At 44.8% G+C, this 12715-nt stretch overlaps 1 protein-coding gene across 2 annotated transcripts in view; it reads right to left on the reverse strand.

Moving 5' to 3' along the window:
* Window positions 1-8560, reverse strand: part of DENND5A (DENN domain containing 5A) — a gene marked incomplete at its 5' end in the record, with an annotated part of 63456 nt that extends 54896 nt beyond the window's left edge. For both annotated transcript variants that reach the window (XM_083864294.1, XM_083864295.1), the window contains one exon: window positions 8458-8560. In XM_083864294.1, the coding sequence (XP_083720420.1) occupies window positions 8458-8560 (103 nt within the window). The remainder of the gene's footprint in view (window positions 1-8457) is intronic.
* Between the last annotated feature and the right edge of the window lie 4155 nt (window positions 8561-12715).

Raw genomic sequence — 12715 nt, forward strand, 5'->3', positions numbered from 1 at the left:
ACACTATTTCCATTACACAATAGATCTGGAATATGTGCAACAGAAGACACTAAGAAAGGAAAAGGGTGGCTTACCATCAGAATAGAACACAATTCCTTTACATGTACTGAAAATATATAACAGAAGTGGAGACAAGCATATTTTAAGCATATTTAATATAGAAACCAGCTGTTCTCCTCATGCCCCCCTGAGACTGGCAGATCCAGTGGGACTCATCAGGAAAGCCTGAGCACAGACCATTCCAAACAACTCTTCCCAACAACCATGGTCTCCTTTCACAGTGACACATCCCATCCAGCTAAATGTCTCCACTTTTTATGCTCCCATAGCCCTCTGGCTCTGAGGACTGATGGAAACACATCTGTGTAAAAGCACAAGGATCAAATCTTTCTGAAGCACTTGTCCAATCCTTCAACCAAGTATTTCCAAGATATCACTGAGGTTTTACATTGAAAAGGAAAAACACAGTTTACAGAACACATGAAGTCTTTCAGCAGGTTTCAATAACATACAGAGGTCAGAAAAATACAGAAAGATGAGCTATACAGTCATCTCAGTATACCAGCCCTGGCCAGCATGTTTCACTTTACTATCTAACCTCTGAAAATAGTGCTTTGCAGTAATCTGCCTTAATAAGGACTGCTCCCCTTCTGAATAAAACAAAATACGTCCTGTAAGAAAGTCAAGGTGCTTGATAGAAGTGATTTCTAATGGCAAAAAATTAATCAGATGTGCTGACAGCTAACAGATATGACAAACTGCAAAGCTTATCTCTGCTCTGGCTGTATCCTCCCTTATCACCTCACCACCCATGCCTCCTAAGCTCTCTCCCTTTTACATGTAAGCCTATCAAGCTCACCTTTCTGGTCCACAAGGCAAGACTCATCTTTGGTTAAAAAAACCCTCATGTTTCCAACATGAAAATCTGATTAGAACAACTGTGTATCACCACTGTGGTCAAGGTCATCTCAGTAAGGACAGGAAAGACAGACCACAACATCTCACACTTGGATTGGTCTGCACTGCCACAAAATCTCTGCCAAAAGAATCCTGAGAAATTATCAAGATACTGGTAAACAGAAATTTTACCAATCTTCAGCAAACCTTTTGAAGGAGTTACTCCACATTTCAATTTCAAAAGGAGTTTACTTGACATTTCCCAGAACTCACACACAAAAGAGACAGAAAGGGACATGACAGCCTTATGCTGGCAGCAACCTTGTTGACTTAAGGGACTTATCTTTTCCCCAATGCAACCCTAATGGCAGCTCAGTAGGACATTGCTGGGCTTGGGGGCCAAAATTAGGAAACAACAATTGGCAAGGGAGCTTGCTGAAACTAGCGAGTTAAGGACAAATAACAAGTGATATATGCAAATAGTAGAAAAGCTCCTAAAAATTTATGCCTGTACTGCAAAAAAACCCTTCTCCAAACTCATCTGAAGCTATGTCAAAGAGTATGTTTCTGTAAAACCAACCTTTTTTCCTTACTCAGATACTGAAATGTTGCTTTCTCTGAAAAGGTTCCTTTTGCCTGCCATGTTATTTGTCTCTAGATCACCTATCCATGAAATGAGATGAAGTTGCTTTCTCAAAATGCTTCAGTATCCACATGTAAATGACTCAGTACAGATGTACACATTGTACCTGACTGTGGCTGACAATACAGCCAGCAAAAAAAACCAACAAAAAAACCTAATTTAAAAAGTCAATATTATACACTTCTACAGGAAAGCTGGAAACCAATGGGCTCCTGCCCATCAAACTGTAAGTGGAGTAGCATTTTCCTGGAAAGACTAAGGAACATGCCTTGAGCAGAAACACTCCAAGCAAATTCTACATCATTCATCAGTTTGTGCTGGAATGCTTGGTAATTTCTCTGTGCAATAATGTTTTAAGCCTCACAGGGACAGCATTCCAGTTCGCTGCAAACCTGACTGCAAACCACAAATTTGAAATGGTTGTCAAGAAATTGAGAGAGTAATTACTGCACAGCGTGCATCAGTAAGTAATTGCTTCTGACACTGTCACTTCATGTGCATCATTCCTGCTACATGAGCCCCTCAGGTTAGTGGGAATTCAAATATAACTATGAGAAGTCATTACCAAGAACACTCAAGTAGGACTTCCCTAAGTCAAAAGGCAGATAAAAAACAGTTGTGGTGTTTTGTAGCCTCAGAATCTATAATTTGAAGAATTGGGGAAAAAAGTTATTATTTGCAAATGGCAGTGTTTTCCATACAATCCACTCAAGAGCTCTTTGTGTAGCCTCTCTCTTGCAAAATAAATTGCAAAAATTCCCAAAAATAGGAAAAAGAACAAACAACAACAAAAAAAAAACCTGACAAAAAAAACCCAAATGAGCCCATCTTTGTACGTCCTGCCTTAGTAAGTTGAAATTCCTATGGCTTTTTTAAAAGGTCAAAAAAAAAAAAAAAAGTTGTAAGCTTTAGTTCTTTAGACACTGTTTCAGCACCTTAAATTTATTCTTAACTCAAGAACTTGTAACCTTTCTCCTTCCCTACAAGTTGCCAAAGAGCCTTCCATGAAAACCGAATTTATAACTGAATACAGAAGGGTTGAAGACTGAAGAGTTTTGTGGGGTTTGGGGGGATTATTCCATAAAGCACACAGCTCAATTGACCTAAAATAGGAATACGATAAGGACAAGATTGGCATTACAGAAACATCACCAATAAACTGTGCCTTCAAATGTAGTTCAGCAAAGTACAGCTGCTTCCCCCTTACATCAGCTCTGCCATTCTTTATCCTACATATCAGCTACCCCAGCACGTCTGCCTCAGTTCCCAAAGAGACAAAAGACCTTTCTGGCACTCGAACACGGCAAACAGCTCCAGCTTCTTGGGAAAAGATAGAGGGGGTAGGGAAGAGTGGAATGAGCTATTATCTGGATTAAAACGTTTCACATGTGCCCGTGTAAGCCCAGCCAAAAGTTGTTGCTCTCTGCTGGCTGTGCACAGTGACCTGCGCGGAACAAGGTGTGCTGTGAGCCTGGAGCCACCGCAGGGGCCTCCCACGGACTGAACACCTTGTCAGCAACCCCAGAGAAACAAAGGAACTGCAAAAGCTCCCTTCCAGCCTCGCGACGAATCCCCAAGGGAAGAGCCACACCGTCGGGAACTGTGGGAAGCTTGCATGGATACCATCCACATGGACAAAGAGAGGAAGAAGGGGAAAAAAAACCACCAAAAACAAAACCCCGTAATCACAGAACAATTCAGCCTTTGGTAAAATCAAGCAATAGCTCCCACCAATGCGATTCACTTCTGCAGCAAGTGCTGGTACTGCCACAGCAAGGATAGAGGAATTTACTCACAAGCTGTTTACCCAAGGAACAAAACAATATCGCAGAAGGGCTCCACTGCAAAATTCACAGCTGGTTCCAGCCCCAAATGTCTTAATTCTGAGATTAAAATGCCTAACAGAATTTCAATGCTTAACAGAAGAAACTACAAAACAGGTCAAATGTCAATGAGAAAATTATATCTGCTGATTTAAATTAAGTTTGCTTTTCTTCTTCCTCCTCCTTCCCTTTAGCTACCCCTTATAAATACCTTCGCAGCAAAACAAAAGTCTGCAGGTATTTAAGTGTGCTGAACTTGGAAATGAACACAGGTGTCAATAACAGCCCTCATGGACTACCAGAATGGAACTACTGCACTAATTCCAAAACACTAAGCAATTTATTGGCTCATATATGTGGCCAATGCCTTCAATCATGTCATCATACACACAGGGGTTTTTCTTAAATTTATATCGATACAGAATTCCATTAAAACAACCCCTAACAATGCATGAAGATAACCTGTCATTTTAAATTTGAGGCCAGCAAAATAGAAAAATAATGACACTTCAATTATACACAGAGAAATGAAGTGAGACAACGTTTCTGTTTTCCTGGTGAGAAGAAACACTTTCTCTAACACGAGACTGTCAGAATAACTTTGAGTGGAGCGAGGTGAATACTATACACCAGGTATCATCATCTTTTCACACACTAGCAGTAATCAAGTGGCTCCTGTGGCAGCACAGAGATGCCTTACTCATAACCAGTCATGTCGTGCTACTTAATCTACATGCACAGAGATCTTGCCTCAACAGCATTAAAAAGAAAATGCAAAAAACTGTGACAGAGGAAGGATCATGAAAATTGTGTCACATCATCATATAAGAGAGTGAAAGCAGATCTAATATGAACACTGCAAAGGCTCATGAAGAGTCTCTATAGGAAAGATACTCCCCAGACAAATGGGCTTCATCTAATACTGTTTTCACTCTCCTCTAAGGATGAAGATCGTGATCAGGTGAACAACTCAAAGCACTATGATAGGGATTTGAGCAAAGGAACACAAGTCCACCTACAGAATAAATTAATTTTTGGACCAAACCTTAAAAAAAAAAGTTCAAACTGGGCAGAAAGGCAGGAAAAAAGTACAGGTGACAGACTAGTCATTGGTTTTACTCTTCTTTTTTTAAAAACAATCTTAGTATTAAATAATGAATCTTTTCTTCACAGATCATAGGCCTTTTTTTTGTTTACACTATTTCTTCTTTGTAACATTATTATTTCTGAAATAACTATTATCATCTTTACAATATGACATTCAAGACTACCAAGGTACGTTCAACAGAAGATTTTAATTAGAACATGGGGTCCAGATATTTGGATCTGAGTTCTGTATTTTGTAAAAGTAACCCCAAGACTACAATTTCACATAAGCATAAGGCAATGGCAAGTTGACGCTTTGCTTTGCCACTCCATAATAAACAAACACTGTTGACAAGTGATTGCTAAAAGCTTAACACATCACAGAAGAGAAAGAGAAAACAAAATCCTTTTGTTCCATGTTCTTTTCCACTAAAATCCCAACAGTTCCATCTAGTGCAAGGTTTCCCACCATCATTCAGATCACATCTGATTAACTCAACAGATAAAAGACTCCAGCTGAAAGATGAGCCTCAACTTCATTCTCATTACCTTGCCAGGGCATAGTCATACAATCTAAATTAAGAAATCCCATCATAACGTTACAGCATTACAATACATTATATTACATACAGTCGATTTTTGACGATGTATTTCATCATTTCCAGGTGGTCACCACGATGACCAAGAGCCAGCAAGGTGCCCTTGCTCCAAAGGAGGCTAATGGTATCCTGGGGTGCATCAGACAAAGACATTGCCAGCAGGCTGAGGGGGTGATCCTGCCCTGGAGGGGCCACAGCTGGAGTGCTGTGCCCAGTTCTGTGCCCCTCAGCACAGGGCAGACATGTGCAGCAAGGGGCCACAATCCTAAATAAGGGACAGGAGGAAAGGCTGAGAGAGCTGGGACTGTTTAGCCTGCAGAACAGAAAAGTTCAGGGGAGAATCTTACCAATGTTTATAAATATCTAAAAGAAAGTGCAAAGAGGATGGAGACAGGCTGTAGCCAGTGCCAAGACCAAAGGTAAGAGGCACAAACCAAAATGCAAGAGGTTCCATCTGAACATCAGGACACAGCTTTTCCCTGTGAGGGTAACTGAGTGCTGGCACAGGTTGCACAGGGAGGTTGTGGAGTCTCTAATTTTGGTGATACCCAAAAGCAGCTGGACATTGTCCTGGGTAACTGGCCCTAGACTGGCCCTGCTTCAGCAGCGGGGTGGGATCTGACAACTGCCCAAGGTCCCTTCCAACCTCAACCCTTCTGTTGTTTGCTCTGTGAAGGAAATTTACCTGAGACAGACCTCAGCAGTGGAATGAAAATTTTTTGTCATCACTTCTGGCGTGTCAACACCATCTGGAAACATGGAAGCACACCGCAGTTCCTCTCACCAGCTTAGCAGCTGACACTGGAGCTTAAGCTTCATCCAGTGTTGGGGGTTTTGTTTTGTTTTACTACCACCTGGCAAATATTTTCCATGTTTTTTAACAGGTCACCCAGTGGGAACACAATTATCAAAATAAGAAAGGATGCCCAAAATTGAATTTAAGGATAAAAAAGGCCCTAGCAATAGAGACTCCTTAACCCATGCTAACTACAAGTCCTAAACACAGGATTTCTCACTGCATTAAAACAAACATATATACATATTCTATGCCTCTTCCATCAGCCGGCCAACTTTTTCAGAGGAAAAAAAGCATTTACAGCTGTGCTATTCAGTAAGCTTCCAACATACAAAGGGAAAACGCCATCAAGAGGTGTCTCTTCAAACAAAGTAACCAGACCAGGCACCAATTCCTGCTCTTACGCCTCATTCCCGATCCCGCGGAAAACGCCGATGGGAAGGCAGAGCACCTGAAAGGCAGGGCTCCCTGAGCCTGGCGAGAACAAAGTGCGGCCGGAGCATCCCCGGGGGCGGCGCCGGCGGCTCCTGCGGCGGAGGGGAGCGATGACATCACCGGGCCGCTCCGGCAGCCCTGGCGCAGGAAAGCCCCGCAGGGACCCGCCGTGCCCGGACACCGGCAATGGGCACTCGCGGACACAATTGTTTCAACAGTGCCAGGATTCACAAGATATTTTGCAGCGCAGAAATCAGAGGGAGGGGGGGAAATAAACCAGCGCACAATGATCCTTTCATTCAAACAAGAAAGGCGTCCAGGAAGTACAGAGTGTTTCCAAGCTTTGTCCAAAAGCCACTGAAATCAACAGAGCCCCTCTCCGTTTGTCAGTGGACACTGGAGGAGGCTGTAACCCAAGGCACAGTTTGAAAGCGTTATCAGTCACGCTATCATGCATTATTAATAACACAACAAACTCCAGAAAACGCACCCGAATTCCGCCTAGCCCTTATGCCGTGACATTATAGGAAATTTCCCCCGCCTTCTTTCAAGATCTTTTCTCAAACCAGGTAAAAATCTGTCTCCCCCACAAACACCAACACCTCTTCTCCCCCCAGCCCCACACCTTGTCACAAGTAACACCATTCCAGAACGATGGTGGAACAACAGAGACCAGGACATATCACACACCACAGTTTTACACACTATAGGTGCAGACCTTGACCAGGAAAGCAAATACAGAAAGAACATCCTGTTCCAGCTTTCAGACCTGCACACTCTGGCAGAGCATTTTTAAAAAGGCAGGGATACCTTCCAGTTTACTATTAGACAGCTAGCCCCAAGTAATGCACTGCTGGTTTTAAATTGAATTATGTGAGGAGAATTATTCAAGAACAGGGAGCATTACTGAGTGAGCCTCACACCACATTACACAAATAGGTAAATTATAGTAAATTAATCACAAAATTAACATCTTATTTTTGATCTATAAACTTCATTTGCCATTTAATTTAAAAGCCCTCTGATATCCCTCAATGAAGTTGCATTGCATTCTGTTCTCTTAGATTTCTTAAATCAAATTGATAGTGTAATTTGCAGTGCCATTACAGAGCAGGCTGTTAATGCTGTACTCACTCCTCAAGTCTCAAACTGTAGCCTACAGCCACTTTAACATTAGACAAACATGAATTCTCTTAGGGTAAGGTACTGCTCAGCTTGAGGGACAGAGGAGAAATTTTGTTTGAAGTCATTAAACGAAAAAAAAAAGAGTTTCTGTAATAGCCAGAGTTTAGAAGAGCTCAATGCAAGAAGTCAGTTCTAATAACACGAATTCCACTCTAGGAGGAACAAGAGTTAATTTAGTGAGGGACAGCTTAAATGCAGTGATGTAAAAAAAACCCATGACACCTTATAAAAGCAAACTGATTTTAAAAACTAAGGTTGGGGGCGAGAAAATGTGTTATTGGTCAAGTTCAGAGCTCAAGTACACAAAATCAGAACTGATGATAGGTCAGCTTTTCACCACCACATTCCTTCATCTTCCTGATCAGTCAGAGATGCAAAGCAACACTCTGATTTAACCAAGGCCAATACAATGAGACTAAAACTGAAGCCAGGTGCTGCTAAATCACAGAACTGATGTTTAACCTTATAAACTCGGGTTTGACACAGTGGTGCGGTCTGGATTGATAGGGTTTAGTTGTGTATTTCGCGGGAACATTCTCACCCAACAGCAGAGCAATCACTTCCTAATCCGATTTCTTTTTGGGTATTGCTGCAAGAGAATTCTTACCCTGCGCTACAAAAAAAAAAAAAGGTAACACTGAACAGGGGAATGAGCTTCGCTTTCTCTCCCAAATCAGACGCCTTAACAGCGTCTCAAAAGCCTGGTTAAAGTTGATACAGCAGCGCACCAGGAGAGCGCAGGACACCGCGCTGGGGCTGGCACCGCCTGAAGCGCAGTGCCCGGCCCGGCTCCGGCGCCGCTCTGCCGGGCGTTTGTGCCGCCCGGACACTGTGCCGGCCCCGCTCCGTGCCCGCCGGGCATTCCCGGGGAGCCGCAGCGCCCAGGACTCCCGGCGGGGCACGGGCTGCCGGGGCAGGGCCCGGGGTAGGGAGCGGGGAGAGCGGAGCGGGGGAACAGCGCGGCCGGACCCGCCGCCGCCGCCGGCCACTCACCGGAGAGCTCGTCCGGCTCCAGCCCGGTCTCGGTGTCCAGCCCGCAGATGACGAAGTAGTCGGCGAAGCGGCCGGGTGCCGAGGAGCCGCCGCCGCCGCTCATGCTGCAGGGCGAGGGGCGCGGGGCTCAGCGGGAGCGGGGCCGGGCGGCGGGGCCGGGAGCTCCGGCTGCGCCCGCCGCCTCCATGGCGGCGCGGGCACGGGGCGGGCGGCGCCGCGCGGCATGCTGGGAACGGCCCCCGCCGCTCTCGGGGAGGGGGGGGGGGGGGCCGGCCGCGCGCCGCAACGCCGCGCCTGCGCCCTGCGTGCGGGGTGACGTCATGCTGCTGCTGGCCCGGCCGGGGCTGCCTGAGGGGGCGGCAATGGCGGGCGGCACCGCCGTGCCCCGGAGGAGCCGCGGGGAGGGCTCCTCTCCCTCCGCACGCACAGAGTCGGGGCATGGGGCACGCTGGTCCGAGCTCCCTGCTCAGCAGGGTCATTCCAGAACACATGGCACAGGGTTCTTGAGTATCTCCGCTGAGGGAGACCCCACACGCTCTCTGGGCAGCGTGTTCCGTGCTCGGTCACTGCGCAGGGAAGAGGTTCTTCCTCACAGGGAGGTGGAACTTCTGTCTCTTCCCCTTGCCTCTTGTCCCTTTGCTTGGCACCACCGAGCAGAGCGTGGTCCGTCCTCTGTCACCTCCACTGTAGATATTTACAGACACTGATGAGGTCCCTTCTCAGTCCTCTCTTCTCGAGGACGAACAGAATCACAGAATCAATTAGGAAGAGATCTCTGAGATCGAGTCCAGCCTGTTGTGTCCAGGCCCAGTTCCCTCAGCTCCTCCTCACAGGAGAGATGCTCAGTTTTTTATCCTCTGCCTGACCCACTCCAGATGCTCCGTGTCCTTGCACTGAGGAGCCCAGACACAGACACCTCCGGGCTCGTGTCCTCCTGTCACCTCCATCTCCCCGTCCCCACAGCCCCGGTGGCGGTCGTGACTCCACAGCTGTGTGGGCAGGGAAGTGCTTTAGAGATTGTTTGGCTCTACGGTTGTTTTATTTTTCCTATTTGGATTAACATCACACACATCTCAGTTAACAATTGGGCTTGCACAGAGTGGAATCCACTTCCCCCTCTGGCTCAGTGTGGAGAGAAGCCCTGGGGAAGGAGGGATGACCCAACAGAGCTGCTGAGGGACAAGTGGCACCAACCCGTGCTCTGTCTTGGGAGTGCTTTTTTCTTCTAGAGGCACCTGTGATGGTCGTGCTAGCCTAAAATTAGGCCTATAAGCAGTTCCTCTTTCTCTCCTCTCTCAGTTCTCTATTTGTGGCATTTACATCAGAATCCTTCTGCATCTTGTAGGGCTTATAAGAGGAGAAATTAAAACTTCGCATTCTTTCATGATTATTATCCAGGACCAACCAAGTAGTTAAGGTTGTATCCATAATACCAAATTGATCAGAACACCAGCCTAACTTAAAACTTATGCCAAGTATAGGAAACCTCACCCATTTGAGTTTCCATTGCCAAGACAGACCAAGCTGTCTGTAGGGGCTAGAAACAGCAGCACAGGTAAGAAGACGTCACTGCAATGGTTTACAGCATTCTGCAGTACAACAACTAAACTCTCAGGCCACTGTGCCCAGTGAGTTGTGGACAGCTGGACATCCTTCTGAGAACCAGGAAAAACTGTTAGGATAGCACTGGTGCTATCAGTGTTCCCTTGATTAAGACTGCATGGGCCAGAGAGTGGGTTATCAGTGAAGGAAAGCATTGCTTAGATTTGACTGAGAGGTCAGTTTAAAGCACTGTTTAACTTGAGGGAAAGATTTCAATCAAGATGGCAGGGTAGGAGCAATATTAGAGTGAAGGGTTCAAGTTCAATCTACAAAAAGCACAGTTAGATTGTGTTGAGTCTGCCTGGTGGTGTGTGGAAGACACAACAGAGAACAGAAATAGCTAAATCTGGTTGCTCTTACTCTGCTGTGTTCTCTAGCCATTTTTTGCACATTTGTCTTCTCAATCTGCTTTCAGTGTGGCAGAGGACAATGTATTCAGCACATGGTGAACCTCTTTTTCGTAACCCTGAACCGTAGTTTAACCCTTACAACAAAAGCCATAGCCTGAGGTCCTCTTCTGACACTTGCAAGAAAGTCTGGGAAAACAGCACAGATATTGGCAGGGGGCTTTTGTCAAATAAAGAGCAAAACAAAGAAATAAAAAGTTGTTCTTGCACCTTAACTGCTCCAGAAATAACCATGTATGTTGTAAATAATCAGTAAATAAAGTTAGATGGGCGAGAGGTTTACCAGAGATACTGTTGAGCAGCAGTATTTAAATGCACACATGCCTTGCTATGCAACAGGGTCAGGAACAAGGAATAATTTTTTAAAAGGAGAGTTTCAGACCAAGAAACTCAGAATTGCTTTGAATTGCTACAAGAAAGGGACAAGATGGGTGGAACTGCGTGAACCAGAACCAACAAAATGTTAACCCAATTTTTTTGCTGTGGAAAGCTCTTTCCTATTTTGTCAGATAAATTCTCTGCCTTCCAAGTGACCACAAAGAACCTCTGTGACATCCACTTCAAAGGCTTAATCTGTCAGGTTTTATCTGTCAGTTGTCTTGACCAATGTTCCTACTACAGGAAACACCCAAAATATGACAATTCTGTCAGGAAACTTTGCAAATTGTTTAGATGGCCTTGAATAAAAGAACAACACTCTAGACAACATTATGAATTCTTGAAAGTATTCTTTATGATGTTGAGAAAAATCTGTGAAATTGTGAATTCTGTGGAAACCAGGATTCTTTAGCCAGAGAATCATAAAGACCTATTAGTAAATATGAAGAGATTTAAAAGATTCATTGTCTTTGGCAAGACAATCAATGTTGATTCAGCTGCTGTTTTCTATGGCAAAGACTTGTATTTTCAAGCTCAAACCTTAAGTCAAAGAGAATGAAGTCTTTAAAATAGTGAAGAACAGAACTTGATGCAAAGATACCTTGAGTGTTCCTCATACTACCTAATTCAGATTTACTTTGCCAGCAGTCCCAGTCATTATTGGAAGAGTTTATTTATTAAGCAATAGGAAAACACAACAGCAAATTATAGTTCCATTCAACATTACTCTGAGAACTGAAGAAGTCTGAAATGGGATTTTTTTTTTTTCAGGGCAGCCGTTTCCCAAGATGAACTAAGCTTTGAAAAGTAACAGAGCTCAAAGCACAAACAAATTGCTCCAGTTGTCAGAGTGTTGATTGTATGTGGTGTCTTCTAATGACTCTGATTAAGATATTTACCCTGGATTCTTTAAGAAAACAAAAATCCAATCAGTGACTCTTACCATTAAACAATCCTCTCCAGTCTGCAAAACCAGACACTTGAATCTGGCTGCAGTTTGCTGACCATGTGTTTGGTGTGACACCTCCACAAGAGACTCATGGAATAGAGGCTGCACACCGGATCAGCTAACACACAGATCCTCACACGTCAGGGCACAGCTCAGAGCAGAACTGACACATCAGGGTGTATAACATTTCCTAAACTCCCTTGCAGCACTGTCCCTCTTCTCCCCAGCTCCAGGAGCCCACACAATGGACTGATTCTCAATTTACCAACAACGGGAACTCCCAGGTCCCTTTTCCACAGTGCTGCTCTCCAGCATCTCACTCCCCAGTCTGTCCGTACATCCAGAGTTGCTCCATACGAACATGCAGAATCCAGCACTTGTCTTTATTAAACTTCATATGGTTGGTGATTGTCCAGTCCTTTTCATGGTCTCTCTGCAGGGCATCTGCCTTCGAGGGAATCTACAGCTCCTCCCAATTTTGTATAGTCAGCAAACTTACTTAGTGCTCCTTCCAGTCCTTACCTAGTATTCCTTGCAGTCCTGCATCCAGGTCATTAATTAAGATGTTGAAGAGAATGGGGCTGAGGATGGAACCCTGCAGAACCCCATTAGTGACAGGACACCCCATTCAGTACAGCCCTTTTTGCCTGACCTGTGAGCCAGCCACTCCCCTGTCCCATGATGTGTTTACCCAGCTGAGTGCTGGGCATTTTGTCCAGAGGGATACTGTGAGAGACAGTATCAAAAACTTTACTAAGTTTTCTCCATGATTTTATCGGGCATTGAACACAGACTGACAAGCTGTAGCTTGCATGGTCATCCTTCCTGGTGTTCTTGAAAACTGAGTCCAGTAGACTGGAACCTTTCCAGATTCCCAAGATTCAGAAATCATTGAGAGAGGTGTCATGATGACACCAGCCAG

This window comes from Zosterops lateralis, assembly GCF_965231275.1.
Source record: "Zosterops lateralis genome assembly, chromosome: 6".
Lineage (NCBI taxonomy): Eukaryota > Metazoa > Chordata > Aves > Passeriformes > Zosteropidae > Zosterops > Zosterops lateralis.